At 36.8% G+C, this 16,668-nt stretch overlaps 1 protein-coding gene across 6 annotated transcripts in view; it reads left to right on the forward strand.

The window, feature by feature from the left end:
- ofcc1 (orofacial cleft 1 candidate 1) overlaps positions 1-16,668 on the forward strand; it is a 116,014-nt gene that overhangs the window by 80,840 nt on the left and 18,506 nt on the right. For all 6 annotated transcript variants that reach the window (XM_051881840.1, XM_051881839.1, XM_051881843.1 and 3 more), the window contains one exon: positions 133-292. In XM_051881840.1, the coding sequence (XP_051737800.1) occupies positions 133-292 (160 nt within the window). The remainder of the gene's footprint in view (positions 1-132; positions 293-16,668) is intronic.

A 16,668-nucleotide genomic window follows, 5' to 3' on the forward strand; every position in this document is an offset into this window, starting at 1 on the left:
TTTTTATGTTCCTTTTTTGGAATGACATGATGATAGGTTTTTCTACAACAAAATCAATTTATGCATTTCAATAGCAACAACATACATTCTGCCATTTTTAAGTTAAGCATTAACTTTTTTTCTTTTTTACAGACTTCACAATGATGGGAGACTGTTAGATATCTATCAGCGGCTCCACAGCACTGAGGGAGCGTTCTTTGTTCCACATGATATGGAGGTCTCCAACCAGGAGCTCAATTACATTGTAAAGAAGGCAGAGCAATGGAGAGGCTTCAATGGAGAGAGACGCAAGGTGAGTCTGAGGAAGTTCTGTTTATAGTGGTAACAACCAGCACTGAACACTGGGCCAGTGATAGGCTTCAAAGAGAATATCTTCTTGCATGAAGGCGATCCAGCTGCCATGGGCTGCATTGCCACACAACACTTGACTGTTGCAAAGCTCTACTCAAGTCTTAGGCGCTTAATTGGATTAATGGCTGTTTTAAAGAAGATGGGCAAAATGGTAGTTGATACTAATCCATCAGATTGCCTTTGCAAAAGATTTCTGTCTGTCTGATGGCTTGTAGATGCCCGCTAGCATTTATGAGTAAGAAAGCCTTTGTGATGGTTTTCAGAAATGGACTGTCATGTTGAACTGCTCACTGAGCTTTCTAATATGCATTATAATTAACATAAAACGGAATCAAAGGATATAACATTATTATTTCAAATCGTTCTGTTTTCTTTAGTTACATTTATGAATGCCAAAAATTTGTCACAGAGGTTTTTAGCTAGTCTAATTAGTTGGGGCTAATTATCCAAAAAGGAATTCGGCTTGATTAATCCACGGAAATCAATTTCCAGCAATATTTCATTAAGAAAAAAGACCGCTCAATCAACAGAGGGACGCATGAGGAGACACACACACACACACATACACACTGAGTTCACAACTTGGGTGGCAACTCCTCTTTTAGTGTTCTTGATGAAGAAATGTTATTGGCTGTCAAGCAAGTCATTAAAAAGGCATTCTGTAATTCCTAGCTCAAATCGTAGACCTTTGCCAATCACGTTATTTTTGCAGCCCTTTGCAATGACCCTGTTTATGTGTTAGATTCCTAAAGTACTGCTACAGCTGTGGCAATATTAGTAATGAAGGTGCTACTAATTGGATGCAGTTGTTTAGATTGTAATTAAGAAAACAGCATCGTTTAGCCAACACACTTGCAGAATCTTTTTTTAAACTAGAGCGGTCTCCATCCCAGAACTGCAGTCATAACCTCCTCTCTCATATTGGCCCTAATTTGCCGTTATTGAACTGATAAAATGCTAACACATTAAACACATTTGCCAGCATGATGAAAATTTAGGGTTATTGCATTTCACAATTTTTACATTATTCAGGCTGACGATTTTTCATTTAAATAAGACGGGCTAGGCCATTATTTCATAATTATTGTGGCAATTTCTCTATGCAAAAAAGGGTCACTTTCCCAACTCAGCAAAGACATATCCCTATTAAACTAATTTGCCTACTTGCAAATTTTTGTCATTTTTCCCTCATTAACTATTTATCAACATAGTAGAAAAAAAATATATGTTGGAGGGGAGGGAGCAGCCAGACAGAGCTGAAACTAATATTTTGCAACTCTAATGATTTTCTGCATCCTTAATTAGATAGAATATGCTTGATATGATTAGGTCAGGATGTAGTAGTTTTCATTAAAAATAGATTTCAGAAACTGTATTCCAAATGTTCCCTCACAATTAAATAATGAATCCGGCACATTCCTTATTATGGACCCAATTAATATCGCAGAAAGAGGCGTGATTTTAATAACAAGAGGCCACAAGGCCTTCATTAGCAGAGAATGGGGGTGGAGAGAGCGTAGAAAACATTTACAGGTACAGATAGAGCCACAGGACGCTTGGAAACTTCAGGAAGTTTTAGCAGCTTGTTTGAATGCCTGTGGCCAATACATGTGCTGATCATTACGAATGAATATTACAGTGTTGCAAAGATTGACGTACTTTGTCTTGGCCTCAACTCAGGGTTTCCAAAAGCCCCGGGGGAAATTATATTTACTAAATACATCATTAAAATAAATATCATTTATTATGATAGAAAGATCTGTTTATTTTATATAATGCGAGTATTTGGTAGTATTTCAGTCAGCACTGTCTTGCAGTGTGACACGCTGTATCTAAAATTATTTTTCTAATGCTTCTACAATTATTATACATGCAGATTTTATGAGCTCATATTAATTAAGATACTACATAAAATATAATGTACTTTTAAAAATGTATTTTTCAGACCACAGACCATGGAAGTGGACTGCAAAAAAAATAGTCACAATCCACCTTATTTTTAGCGTAAGAGCGGGCACGTTATATTTATTTATTTTTTACTTGAATGTGCCAAGGCTTCCAGTGTCATTTGTTTCCAGTTATTTTATTTTCATAAAATAACAAATTTATTATCATAATCATAAACATACTGGTTTGTAGCACAAATAGTTTTACTGTTTACTGCACTTTGTTATTCTTCTAGTTATTTACCTATAGTGACCAATTAAAAATTGGATGTCTCACACATTCAAAGAAAATAGCTTACTTCTACGTTGCAAAAAAATGGATAGAAATACTTTTTTTTTTTTTTTTTTTTTTTTTTTTTTACGCCGAATCCCTGACCTAAAATAAACATACATTTTAACCTAAAATCTGTGTCCGTGTAATCTGTCATCTAGCCGTTGGGTATAAGATTATTAAAGCTAATAATTTGCTCATTTTAAGTAACTTGATTCCTACTTGATATGAAGCACATTCTTCTTTATAAAATAAAGGAACTATTCTGACAGTAAAACAGTCATGGGTAATTCATCATTAATGTAAGTTTCTTCTTCCGAGCACTACAACAATAAAACAATCCACAATAAATAATTCTGCAAGTGGCTTGGTTTTTTCATGATCAAATTCTCTACGTTTCATGGGGCGGTCATAAAAACTAATCTGATTTTTTTCTCTTTAATTAACTTCATATTATGGTTTATTTTCTTCCAGGCCATGTGATCACTATTATTACATTATTAACACATTGTCATACTAGCATTCAGCGGCAAATGAATGAAAATAAGCATTTGCATTTCACAAACACACATAGTATGGTTGGCTACATTGTAGATTGTGGGTCTTTTTTAGCATGAAACTATACATTTCTTTGACTGTGATTACAACCGCATAGACTTTATGTTCTAACTGCACTCCTATAGTGTGTATATCTAGCAAAGGGGCCTAAAGTCAAAGTGTGCGGATAATGAGCTCATTAATTATGTATAGGCACTGCTGCAGATGGACCTCATTAATTGCGTGCCGTCACCTTCTTGATTACTGTACCTGGAAGGGAGGTGCTAATGTCTGCCGTGCTTAAGCAGGTAACGCAAACTGTTTTGTCACCGGCTGTGTGACAGTGACAGAGGAGTCCGGCGTCGCTGTAATCTTCACCGTAATTCACCAGAACGTTACGCTAATGGCTGCTGATAGCCCTGGAGATGTTTTCGCTACTGAATCGCATCGAGATTTGCGCTCTGTCGTGCTATTTGTCTCCACATGTCTCAGTAATGTCTTTCCACGGGCTGAATTTAGGGAACACCCAAGGTGCTTTGCAAAACAACTGACAGGGGGCCCAACCTGTCGCAGGAAAGAGAACACACGCATTGAAGATCTAATGACGAGCAGACTGCTGCTCTCTTCCTGTGCACCCCCCACAACTCATCTCTCTGTCTCTCCGTCTGTAATTATTAAGACGGAGTTACGTGGGACCTTTTCATGCTGTTGCTTTAGTCCAACTCTTTGACAGCAAATTCATCAAAGAACTCGCTCCAAACTTCAAGTTGCCTTTGTTCACATGATGAAATATTGTCAACTATATGTTATATTTAAAAGTCAGAAAACCCTGATAATATTCTATTCATTCTTTTGGCATCCACTTTTCTTCAAAGTACGGAGTGTTCGGTATATACCTTTAATTAGGAAATGGGTGAAATAACCTGTCAAGAAAATTTCTTTCCAAATGCAAATGAAAGTATAACAAATTATATGTTTCTTTAAAAAAAAAAAAAAAAAAATCTTTTTTTTTTTTTTGATATCTAATATTATTTTCATTACAATTAAGCAAAACATTTAAAAATAAAAAAAATAAATAAACCCTACTGTAATTAATAAATCAGTACTTTTATTCAGCAAGGATCTGAATATCATTACATTGATAAAAATGAACTTTCCATTCATCAAAAATATTAAGCAGCTGCTTTCAACACTGATAATAATAAGAATTGTTTAAGCACCAAATCAGCATATTAGAATGATTTCTAAAGGTTCGTGTGACACTGAAGACTAGAGTAATGACTGCTGAAAATTCAGCGTTGACATCAATGATATAAATTACATTTTAAGATATATTAAAATAGATAACATTTATTTTATGTTGTAATAATATTTCACAGTATTACTGTTTCTACTGTAATTTTATAATCGTATAAACAAATAAATGCAGGCTTGGTAAGCATAAGAGACTTCTTTCAAAACATTAAAAGAAAAAAAAAATGCTTTTAATGCTTTTGTATTATTTTAAATAATTGTAAGTCATCTTGAGCCCTCTTGGAAGTTTGTTGAGGCCATCTAGTGGGCCCCAGCCCCCTGGTTGAGAACCACTGCACTAAGGAGAATGTTGAGGATTATTTTACGTGTCACAGTTAAAAAAAATCCTGCGTTTTCTTGAAATCAAACCCATGTCTTTGGCATTGATAGCTCCATGCTTTGATAATTTAGAGAATTAATCATTTGTTTTGTGATTTTAGCCCCACATATGGATTTTCCCCAGATTCTCAGCTTTAGTTTGCACCTACAAAAGCTCACCTGCTGACTAGCGGCCCATGACCGGCAAGCTCCGGAGACGCTGTCAGACAACAATGGGCCTGAAAAAAACCCTGGAAAAACACCCAAAACAGGAACATAAACACAGAAACGAAGGGGGAAGATGCTCAGAATCTGCCCTGATATGGGAAGGGTCACAGGAAGGCACCTGCAGCCCTCCCCCCTCCACTCCGTAGGCCTGTTTGCTTGCATTAGTTCTAAAAGCCGCTTCTTCAATTACAGGAGGCTATTAGTGGACAGTGCACAGAGGCTGCAGGGCCCCGGGCTACAGCGGCACAGAACCGCACAACAGAGCTCAATACGACATGACTGCAGAGGGGACACGCCTGCCATGCAGAAAAGGTCAACGACTTTTGGTGGGCAGCAATGTGTGAAAGTGTTGCAGTCGCACAATGGTTAGAGAAGAGAGAGAGAATCTAGTCTGGATTTGTGAAGAGTGTGGAAGCCCTTCAGATTGTTCTTGGCTAATTTATTGTTTTGATGGGTTTATAAAACTTGTATCTCAGTCAGCGTCTTCAGTTTGGTCACATTTTTATGGTCATGATTAAGTCAGGATTCTATGATGGATGGGTAATCAGTAAAAACATTATCTTAGAAAGTGAGCAAGAGTTAGTTTGGTCACACACTCTGAAAACATGGCAGCAGCATGATTGTTTTTATACAGCGCTTGTTTTCCACATACCAGGCTGGACGTTGGTTTTATCAGAGATGGACGTTTCTTTTAAATTTATCCGAACATATTGCACACGGTCAGCTGTCAAAACAATTGCAGCTGGGAGCTTGAAATTGAGTCCACATGTTTAAACTCATATAGATCCTGTAATCTCTCTCTCTCTCTGTCTCTTTCTGTCTCTCTGACTCTCTCTCTCTCTCTCTCTCTCTCTCTCTCTATCTCTATCGTTCACTCATAATGTAAAACAGAAGGAACAAATTGGATGGTCAGAAAGTCAGTGAACATTGTTTAAAGATGCAGCACAACAGGGATTTGTGAGAATATCAGATTTTTAATATCATTTTTTCCCTCTGTGACCAAACAAAATTAAATTGTTTTCAGGCAACAACTTTAACTGACTGTATCTCCCAACAGAGCCTGAGAACAGATTGTGTGTTGATAAAACACAACGTCAACTAGAAATGGGCAAAAATGTATATTTCAAAGTTCTTAAAAATTTTATAAATATTCTCACAAATCGAGAATCAGTATATTCCATTTGACTAAAATTCATAACAATCTAAGAATAAGTTTTAGCTGATACCAGTTGATTATACCGCGTTGTAGGTGACAAGAATTTTACCATGTATTTTACCATATTGCTGTTGCCACTGGTATAAGATGGTCTGCTTTGTGTTGTCTCTAAAATCAGCCTGTAGTAAAATCACAGCCTTGAGTGGCTTATTGCTTTAACAAAGTGCTTGTAAGTAAAGTTACACGTCAGTGCTTTCTGAAAGGATGAAAATATTTATAAATTAGTTAGGAGAATATTCTGCACACTCTTCATAACTAAGTTTTCGCATATTGGTGGCTAATTTGTATGAATTTGTGCAGCCTCATCTGCGTATGCCCCACTGACAGTTAAATTTAGGATTGGACCTTCATGCTTATGTTTGTTTTTGTTTTTTTTGTTTGTTTTTTTTTCTAATATATTTCTGTACGAGTCACATCATACATCATACAAATGCATATAAAATTGCCACCTCGTAGAAGAATAGTTGTTTTCTCGTAAGATTGGGTTCTTACTTTTGTTTTTTGAAGAACCGATCTGTAAATTGAAACCCAAATGAATCTGACCCAAATGAACTCTGATCGGCCTGTGTTTTTAACTAGTATCTGTGCTGATGCTCAAGTCACTGTATGAGCAGATTGGTGTATGCAAAACCGGATTAGTACGAGTGTAAATATCCTTGATTCTCTCCCCTCCAAACAAACCTCGAAAAAGTTTCACTTCCAGGCATCAGTGCTTCATGCAAGTCGCCATCTCCTTTCCGGAGTTGTTTATGGATTAAATTGGCTTTTTAAGCATTTATAAAAGCAGATTAGTAACAGTGAATTATGCAGATGCATGGGGCAGATTATCCAGAGCTCAGATACTATCTCCTCTTTATCTGTCTCTGCTTGGAGTCTGAAGTTAAATATTCATGCCCGTTTAGTTTATAATTCTCTCTACCAGCTCAGTTTCAGTCAAGCACACGTCACAGTAGATTGGCATTACATTAGCATGGGTTCACTGAGGTAAGTGAGTTGTGCTGTCAGAAGAGTGCTCACTGTCCACTGCTAACAAGTGATAAATAAACAATACAAATGGTCTTGAGATGACTCACTTTGCCCATTCTGATGTTCAGCAGTTGCTTGTCGTGTCTGTGGGAGCGGTAGGGCAGATATAGAGCCGTTCCACAGGCACATTTATGCTGCCCTAATTACACAAACAACATTCTCCGCCACGTATGCGTTGATAATGCACATCTATGTCTGTTTTACGTGCAGGAGATATCTGAGTAATCCAGGAGTCTCTGCTTGAAATGTGTTGGCATTTTCTATATGAAATAAACATGCAGCCAGAGATACCATTCAGAAAAAAATTACATGGAGTCAATATGACCTCAGTACTGTATACTATAGAGTGCAACAGTCGGTTTCTGAATGTAGTCCCATATAGGGGAAGGTTACATTTTATTTTGATGGTCCCCTTTAGATGTTCTGTTGACTGCACCTACATGTCAACTATCTCTCAGTAGAGCATTATTTGAGTATTAGTAGACTGTTAGAGTTAGAATAAATTGACATGTATTTACATGGCGGGTGTTTACTAAGGGGACATCCTAACTAAAATTCATAAGTTAGCACATGTTGCAAAACTAACTATATTAATCACAACAATAATACCACATAATACCACATGTGAAATAGTTATTTTATTATTATTATTATTATTTGAATTAGATGTAACTAGGTTATTATAATTTTAGCAAAATTGTTCAGTACTGAGTGGCATTTCTCTTGACTTTATCTGGCATTATTTATTTATTCATTTATTTATTGCACTGAGCTCTACAATGCATTGTGGGATTGCTTTCTCTCTGAAGGATACATGCACTTCTTGAAATTTGGGACAAAGTGTTTCTCAACTGGTGGGTCAATACCCAAAAGTGGTCGCAAGACTGTTTAGAATGGGTCACGGAGTGTGCAGTCAAAGAAACAACAAAAAACAACAAATGTACTTCTAAATGTGTTTCTGATGCGAGACTTTCATTTTAAAAGACGTAAAGGACTCGGACTTCAGAGGCTGCATCCTTCAAAGGCCGCGATGGTCAGACCGAGCGTTGTTAAATGGGACGGTCTAGCCTACGGAGGATTGTTCTTGCAGTTGATGAGTGGCAGTAATGTTTGTACTGGACTTTAAAGGGATCATATAATGCCACTTTTACAAGATGTAAAATAAGTCTCTGATGTCCCAGAGTGTGTTTGTGAAGTTTTAGCTCAAAATACCCCACGGATCATTTTTTTATGGCATGTTAAATTTGTCACTTTTTGAGGGTGAGCAAAAACGCTCCATTTTGGTGTGTGTCCCTTTAAATGCAAATGAGCTGCTGCTCTCAAAAAGAGGGCGAAGTTTCAGCAGCAGCTCCAATTACCTCACGCAGACTCACTGAAAATGTCAGAAACTGTTCAGCCTTTTATGTTCAAACCTGAGTCAGACAATGGAGAGACTCAAAAAGAAGCGTCAACATGCAGAATGCAACAGGACGTTTCCGAATGGTTGGTTGCTTAATTTATGTAGCTGATGTGGGATATATTAAAGTCATTCATTAGCATATTCTGTCTTGATAATATATAAATCGCTCATGTGGGAACTGTTGTAAGATGCCTACAGAGTCAGAGAATATACAGTATGCTGCATGAAGATAGAACAGGTATAGTTTAGTTTAATTATGGTTATAACTTATGTTGTCATCTTGCTTTTATGACATGCTATTGCATTTGTCTTATGTACTGTATTGCAATAACATGGCCTCACCCCTTTGTTGCGTGTTCTCGGGGGCAGGGTTTATGTAAATTTTAGGGTTAGTGATGTCACTAACCTGGGAAGAAGCTTGTTGTAATCCTTAAACAGAGAATTCTTTAAAAGAAAATATTGCCCTTTGCTTTGAACTTTCACCATGGTCCATTTCTGTATGTAATAAAGAATATAAACTATATATAATCGCATCTTAGTAAAATATGTCAACATTTGAACTGCTTTAAAGGTGTTTTTTTTAATTTTTTTATTACATTTGTATCATTAGTATTTACTTGCGTTTAAATTGTAATTCGGCAATTTCTCTCAAAATCCTGTCGTCACTGGCGTGCAATGAATTCTGGGGTAGGCAAGGCTGCAAATGATCCATCTGTTGTATCCTTTATTTCACGGGAAAAGAAGGTCGAATTCGGAGGCCGCATTTAAAGGATCCTTCGAATTAGGACAGCCTTCGTCACACTGCAGTGACGCAATCAGCCTTCGAATACGGCCTTTGCAGGATGCAGCCTCTGAATTAGGACGCAGCTGCAGTTTAAGTAAAGAGTGCCTGAGAAAAACGTGTTGTCCTGATTGAGTATCTGCGGTCAGATGAGATGTTGCCAGGCCATTATTCTAAATTAAATTATAGTTATTATTATCTTAGTCTCTCACCTTAGAAAAACTAAATTTCCCGTCCTGTCAGCCATTATATTTTGCTGTTAGCGCACACTCTTCAATTGTACGCGCAAGTGCGATGACGTGCGCTGTACATCACTTCATTATAAATAAAGCGCAAAAGAAACTACAAGCATGCAAAGTCGTAGTTATATTGTCATTTAGTAAGTCATGAAATTAACAAAAAGTACTAATAAATTACCTAAATGGTATTTTGTTTGTTAGCTGGAAAGGATTTGCGTGCAGGTATGATGTCCATTCTTTTAATCAGGAGCAGTTTCCATGTTTTACCTTATACTGTTTATTCATCAGTAGGCTATTAGTCATATTCTTAAATTTTATGTGTATGTTAAGTATCCATTTTTGTTAATTAAATTTGCTTGGTTTTTAAAAGCAAATATGCCAGAGTTTGAATTATGTTCGGCCAGGGAACTGCTAACCGAAATATGCTGTGACTGACTCCACAACCTGCCCATAAACAAACAGTGAACAGCTCTGAGGACATATTTAACATCCAAAGTATTTAAATTTAGTATCCTTATGAATAAAATCATGTATTTTATGCAAGACATCAGGCTTTCCATCATTCAAAAAGACTGATGCGACTCACATCTTGTCCCTTTATTTTGTTTTGCATAAAATTAAATGATTTACAGAACTTTAATGATATAAATTGTTGGGAATTGGGTCAAATTCATAAAAAAATTGGGTTGCGGCTTAATGACCATAGGAAAATGTGGCTCCTATGGCCCAACCAGTTGAGAACCACTGTAAAACATAACACTTTTGCTGCCTACCATTTGGAACATTCTTCACATCTGGTTAGTTCACTCAAAAATGAAAATTCTGTCATTTATTACTCACCCTTGTGTCGTTCCACATCCATAAGACCTTCGTTCATCTTCGGAACACAACCACTGGAGTCACATGGAATACTTTAATGATGTCTTTTTCCTACCTTTCTGGACCTTGGAATGGTAGTTGCATTGGAGCTCTTTGGAGAGACAGAAACCTCTCAGACTTCATCAACAAGATCTGAATTTGTGTTCCGGAGATGAACGAAAGTCTTACGGATGTGGAACGACATGAGGGTGAGTAATAAATAACAGAATTTTTGGTAACACTTTATTTTATGGACTTTTAACTAGTTGCTTATTAGCATGCATATTACTAGAATATTGGCTATTTATTAGTACTCATTAAGCACATATCAATGCCTTATTCTGCATGACCTTATTCTACATTCTTAATCCTAACCAATACCTAAACTTAACATCTAACTTACTAACTATTAATAAGCAGTAAATTAGAAGTTTATTGAGGGAAAAGGCATAGTTAATAGTGAATATGTGTTCCCTATACTAAAGTGTTACTGAATTTTTATGTTTGGGTGAACTAACCCTTTCACATCTGGAGTGCACCTAAAAGCTTTTTAATCAGACAGTTCAATAGTTTTTGGAAGATAGTTAGGCTATACAGCTCAGCCATCCACTTTGCTATTTTTGTATTGTAGAGTAGATTTACCCAGTGTATCAGTATCATGTCCCTTGGATGCCCTCACTGGCCCCACATTCACCCTACAGTTCAAACCCCCAGCTGCAGCTCCGCCTTACTCTCTCCCATGATCCTCTGCTGTAATCTGCCCATCACATCATACTGTACCAGGCCTGCCATGTGCAACTGCCACATAAATAACCCAGGCTGTCCGCCACACACACACGCGCGCACAGGCTCATTCAAATGCACCTGTCAACTTGATGAAGCACTCGCCCGCAGGGAAGCATTGTTTACATTTTCACTCCACTCTTCGCAAAAGTGAGATTCTAATTATTTTCCCACTGTAAATTAAAGCCAAGTGGGACAGAACTGAGAAGCTGCAGATTCCAGCGGTGGAGCGGCACTATATATAAACTGCTCTTAGGGAGACGGGTGGGTAGAGCGCAAGAGGAAGGTCAGCGGTGTTTTGTCTTGATAACACATGAGGAAAACAGCAGAGATGCTCGTGGTGGAGGAAGCTTGAAATCTGCGTTGGGGAAGCTACTTTGAACCTGTGTGTCTGCCAAGCTACAAGCTACTTTTAATTTAAAGAAATTCAGCTACATTTTTTAAGAAGCAGTGAGCTACACTACAAGCTACTAATGAAAAATATCTACAGTAAATACATTAAAACTATTCAGAGAGGCAATATCTTTTCAGGTCTTTATATATATATATATATATATATATATATATATATATATATATATATTCAGAGCATTATTTATCAAATAATGAGATTCACAGGGTGACAGCTTTACATTTGAACAAAAAAAGTATACAAAATACAGCTTAAAAAGAATAAAATGTTAGGTTTCACTTCATTTTGATGGTCCCTTTAACACATTCTGTTGACTATAAGTAACATTGCACCTACATGTCTACTAACTCATTATGTATTTAGTAGAGTATTAGTAGACTGGTAGTGTTAGGGTTAGAATAAGTTGACATGTTGTTACTTATTGTCAGTAGAATGTCTGTTGGGGGACCATCACAATAAAGAGTTAGCAGATATTGAGCAGACAGTGTACTAATATTCTAATGAGAGTTAGTTGACATGTAGTTGCATAGTTACTTATAGTCAACAGAATGTTCAAAAGGGACCATCAAAACAAAGTGTTACCAAATACTAGTTTTGATTTGTAGTTAGTTACTCCCCCACCACCTTATTTTATTGTCTGCGATCATTAAAGCTGGACCTGGAGATATTAAACTGATTGAAATATGTATTAACATTATATGCATCATGTGCCTTTGCTGAATTATGTGTCACCCGAATGCACTGAACAACAGGAGATAGATCCAAAGTGAGCCTTACTGTCTAATGCTGCATCTCAATGGGGGAAAAAAAAAAAAAAAATTTATAAGTGCCTAATTTGAAGTGTTTTTCAGTACATAACTCTACATACCACACAAATAGCACATCTGAATGTGACATTAGCATGTTGCTAAGCTAACAATGGTATATTCTAATAAGCTTAAAAAATATACTGTACACAGTAATATTAGTTAAAATATTACATTTTAATTGGATCAGCCTGTTGATTGATTTTTTACTGAGCTTGTCACAATGCATTTTACACACTATAGGGTAGAACTTTATTTTAAAAAAAATTATTATTATTTTTTTTTTTTAAACGTCTGTAATAATTGAATATTTATTTATAATTGAATAATAAAACTGTAATAATCAAATATTAGAAATGCCCAATTGCACAAAACTACTGAAAGATGTAGAAGACTGAAACAGAGAAAATTTCCTTTGCATATTTACTTGATTGAAACCAGTGGGTTTTATCTGTTTGCATTTATTTTGTTGTTAGACTGTTTGTTCACCCTTTAGAATATGTATTTTTTACAGTATAATTAGTTGCATTCTGTTTTACACAAGAACAATTGGGTCCATTTACAATCACTGAATAAATTTGGCTCTTTATGTCAGTATTTAAAAAGCAGCTCTCATCTGACTATGACTCGGCACTGCAGTTATTACTCCATTAAACAGCAGCTTTCGTACACACTGGCCAGCATATTAGGGTTGTCGTGAGGATGCACCCGCACTTAAATAATGCACTTATCAAATTTCAGATATCCATTTTTACAAATATGGAGATGTGTAATCTCATTTGCTTGGGCACAGGCACAGGCTCATTTGGAGAGGAATGGAGCTCCAGCCCGTATTTTCACTTCCCGGACCCCCGCCTGTCTGTCCGTTTGCCGTAACGCCTGCAAAATCTGAATTTATGTTGCGGCTGGGAGACATGGTTTGATGTTTATAGTCCTCAAAGAAGCAATGGCTGTCTCTCCAGATTCAAATAAAGAGACTGATATGGACTCTATCAGATTTCTGAATACAGACGTCCACAATAAATCGAAGCTTGATTGGTTAGAATTAGGTTAGCTCACTTGAATGCTATCTGCTTAACCCACAGATGGGTTCCCTGAGAACAGCCAGGCATTGAGTGTGAGTCAAGCACTTACCGCCAGCGTGAAGACGGCGCTGGAGAAAATCGTCCGCCAAGTATTCTCGCATTTAAGAAAAGGTTCAAAGGAATAACCATGATGCAGTGCATGAAACGCTCAGAATACAGACTTTGTGATTTCTGACAGTGGAATTACACATGCAGATTAACCCCACTCGGTGCAAACAACCAAGACGAGATGTTGCTAAAGCGACAAAGAGGAGCACTTGAAATGTCACGTAATATGAAGCGCTAAACAACAGAGCCTTCAGTATCTGTCCAGACCACACATGAATCGACTTCGAACTTTTGAATTTGACTTTTGAACAGACTTTGAGTGTTTGCAATTTGCTCACTGATGTCTTTCCGATGACGTTTGATGTGTCCTGTGACAATGCTCACTCCAGACCTTCTCTCCAGGCACTCTGTATTTAAGATGTGTCTAATTACGTGCGGTAATGACTCTCAATTTCCGACCTGTGTTTAGCCAACAGTCTTAAGTAGTTGGAAAATCAAGATGTGGGTACACGGCGAAATTAAAGTTCTCCTTCGCTCTGACCCTGCCTGACAAGACCTATGTTTTTCCAGAGGAGTCGTAATTACAGAGCCAATTAAGGGGTCACCTTGAGTTTATAAACTCGGCTGTGGCCTGAAAAACTTCCTGCTAAAAGAGGGAAAAGAGAAACAGAGAGAAAGTGAGTCATGTGGTAATCTGAATTCAGGCCTGTCTGAGCCTGTTGACTTCTTCCAAACACCCCTCAAAGTGTTTGCAGTCTCAGAGGATGAGGTCCTGTTTTCTTCTCAGCATTTGTCTTGTTGGTCATCCAGACCTGCTGGACTGAGTATTCATTGTGCTTTTAAGAGCCCAAAATGTCCACTACATCACTGCAGTGATGTAATTTTTTAGGTTAACCTTGATGTTAGCATCACCCTGGTTCCCTTATGGAGCCTTCACATGACGTGGGGAAAAAAAGGTATACTGTGGCCATGAATTATCAATTAGTTCCCACGACTTGCTAATATATCAACACGTTTTACTGATTTGTTCCCTCATTTTAAGTAAATAGTGCGTATGATATAATAATTTGTTCCCTTGTTTTAGTTAGATCCAAACAAGGGTACGAATTAGTTCAGCAGGGGTGTAACGGTATATGTATTTGTCCTGAACTGAATGGACATCACGGTTCGGTGCATACAGTCAGATGACAAATACAGTCAGTGAAAGGCAATCCACACTCCAATCCAGAAAGGGGTGCACACGGTAATGCAATGCTGTTTGCAAACCGCCACAACAGGAAAAAGTACGGTGGCCCAGTAGTGCACAACACAACAAAATTTAAAAAGCAAACATAAGTTCACAACTAATCATGGTATTGATATCTTTGTAAGACTGTCGACTTTATAGAACACTGGCAAGGAAAACTAACTTTACTGAGCTTTGAGAGCTCCCTAGTGGTCGGGAGCATTTCCTTTGTGTTGTGGCTCGATTTTTTTGTGTGTTGTGGCTTGTTTCCGTTGTGTTGTGGCTTGACTTCATTGTGTTGTGGCTTGATTCCGTTGTGTTGTGGCTTGTTTCCGTTGTGTTGTGCACTACTGGGCCACCGTAAAAAAGCGCAAAAGAACAGAAGATCTATGCATAAATATGTTTACGTGTAATCTCTCAACCAGTCTCATCCATGGAAAGACATCAAAAAAACAACTTAAGAATAATATCTCAGTAATATAATAATAGAATAATATCTCTAGTATCTCTAATATATATAGCATTACATTTACCTCAGGCAAGTAATTTAGTGTCCACAGCATGTTAGTTCACTTGAGTGTTGATTATTATATCTAAAAATAAATAGCAACTAAATGTAATAGTTTAGGCTGTATTGTTAATTGTAACCTTTGTTATTATAGTAATGTGCAAAATATATATAGTTTATAGTTTACTGCATTAACTGAGACAGATTTTTTATTAAGGAAATGTTCATTTGAGTTAAGTTTATTTGAAGACACAATTTGTTCAGTAAACTACTTTAATAAAAAAGAAGAAAAAAAGAAGCAATTTTATGTTTAGTTTTCTCCCCCTTGCTGTACCAAACCTGCACCGAACCGTGACTTCAGTACCGAGGTACATACCAAACCGTCATATTTTTGTACCGTTACACTCTATTTGTCCGCATGTCATGTTCGGGGCTATGTATTCCCTCAACAAAAGCCCAACAGGATTTTTCTATTGGCATTTGTATTATTGCAGAAAATAATCTCTGTGACCAACAAAAGTTTGATATTTACATGTTCGTCATGATAATCTTCACAAATGAACATAACGTTTATACAATTAAATACATTTGGCAGAAGTAAAAAAAAAAAATCTAAATGATGGCTATAAACTTACTACACCACGGTGGCACGACTTTCACTTATGACAACTCTTTCATCCTTTATTTAAAAAAAAAAAAAAAAAAAAAAAATCCCTGAAAGTTTAGAATAGTTTAAGTTAGAAGAGTGTGATTATAACATAATAGGCTGTAAAGGCTGCCTTTTTTAAGACAAGTAATAGCTTTTTTTTAAAAAAAATCACAAGGGTATTACTGGTGTATTTTATGTTGAGCTTGTGTTAATCACAGACCTTATTTCAGGCATTTAACCCCCCCCCCCCCCAAAAAAAAAGAAAGTCCATTGAAAAAACATTTGACTTTTAGACGATGCAACTGGAAGTGCTAAAATTCTAACAAATTTTTGAGTTACGGCTTACAAATTTACATCATTCCTGCATCACTCTATTATGACTTTTCTCTTTCTATTATTTTATAATATATACAATAATATATAAATAATTGTTGGAGTGTTGTTCACCCTGTTTTTTGTTTTCTTTTTGGGTAATAATGTGGCACGTTGAGATATTCTGTCGATCTGAATGATATTCATGTACCAAAGTATTTACATGACGCTCCAAAGTACATGTCCAAAACACCATAGTAATATTTTTGTTAGTGAATTCAGACCTAAAAAGAATGGTGAGTCTTTGCATGAAACGTGCTGTGACAGCGCATTCACACATATGTTTGAGAAATGATGAGTATATGTATAGTGTGCGT

This window comes from Ctenopharyngodon idella, chromosome 23 (assembly GCF_019924925.1).
Source record: "Ctenopharyngodon idella isolate HZGC_01 chromosome 23, HZGC01, whole genome shotgun sequence".
Taxonomy (NCBI): Eukaryota; Metazoa; Chordata; class Actinopteri; order Cypriniformes; family Xenocyprididae; genus Ctenopharyngodon; species Ctenopharyngodon idella.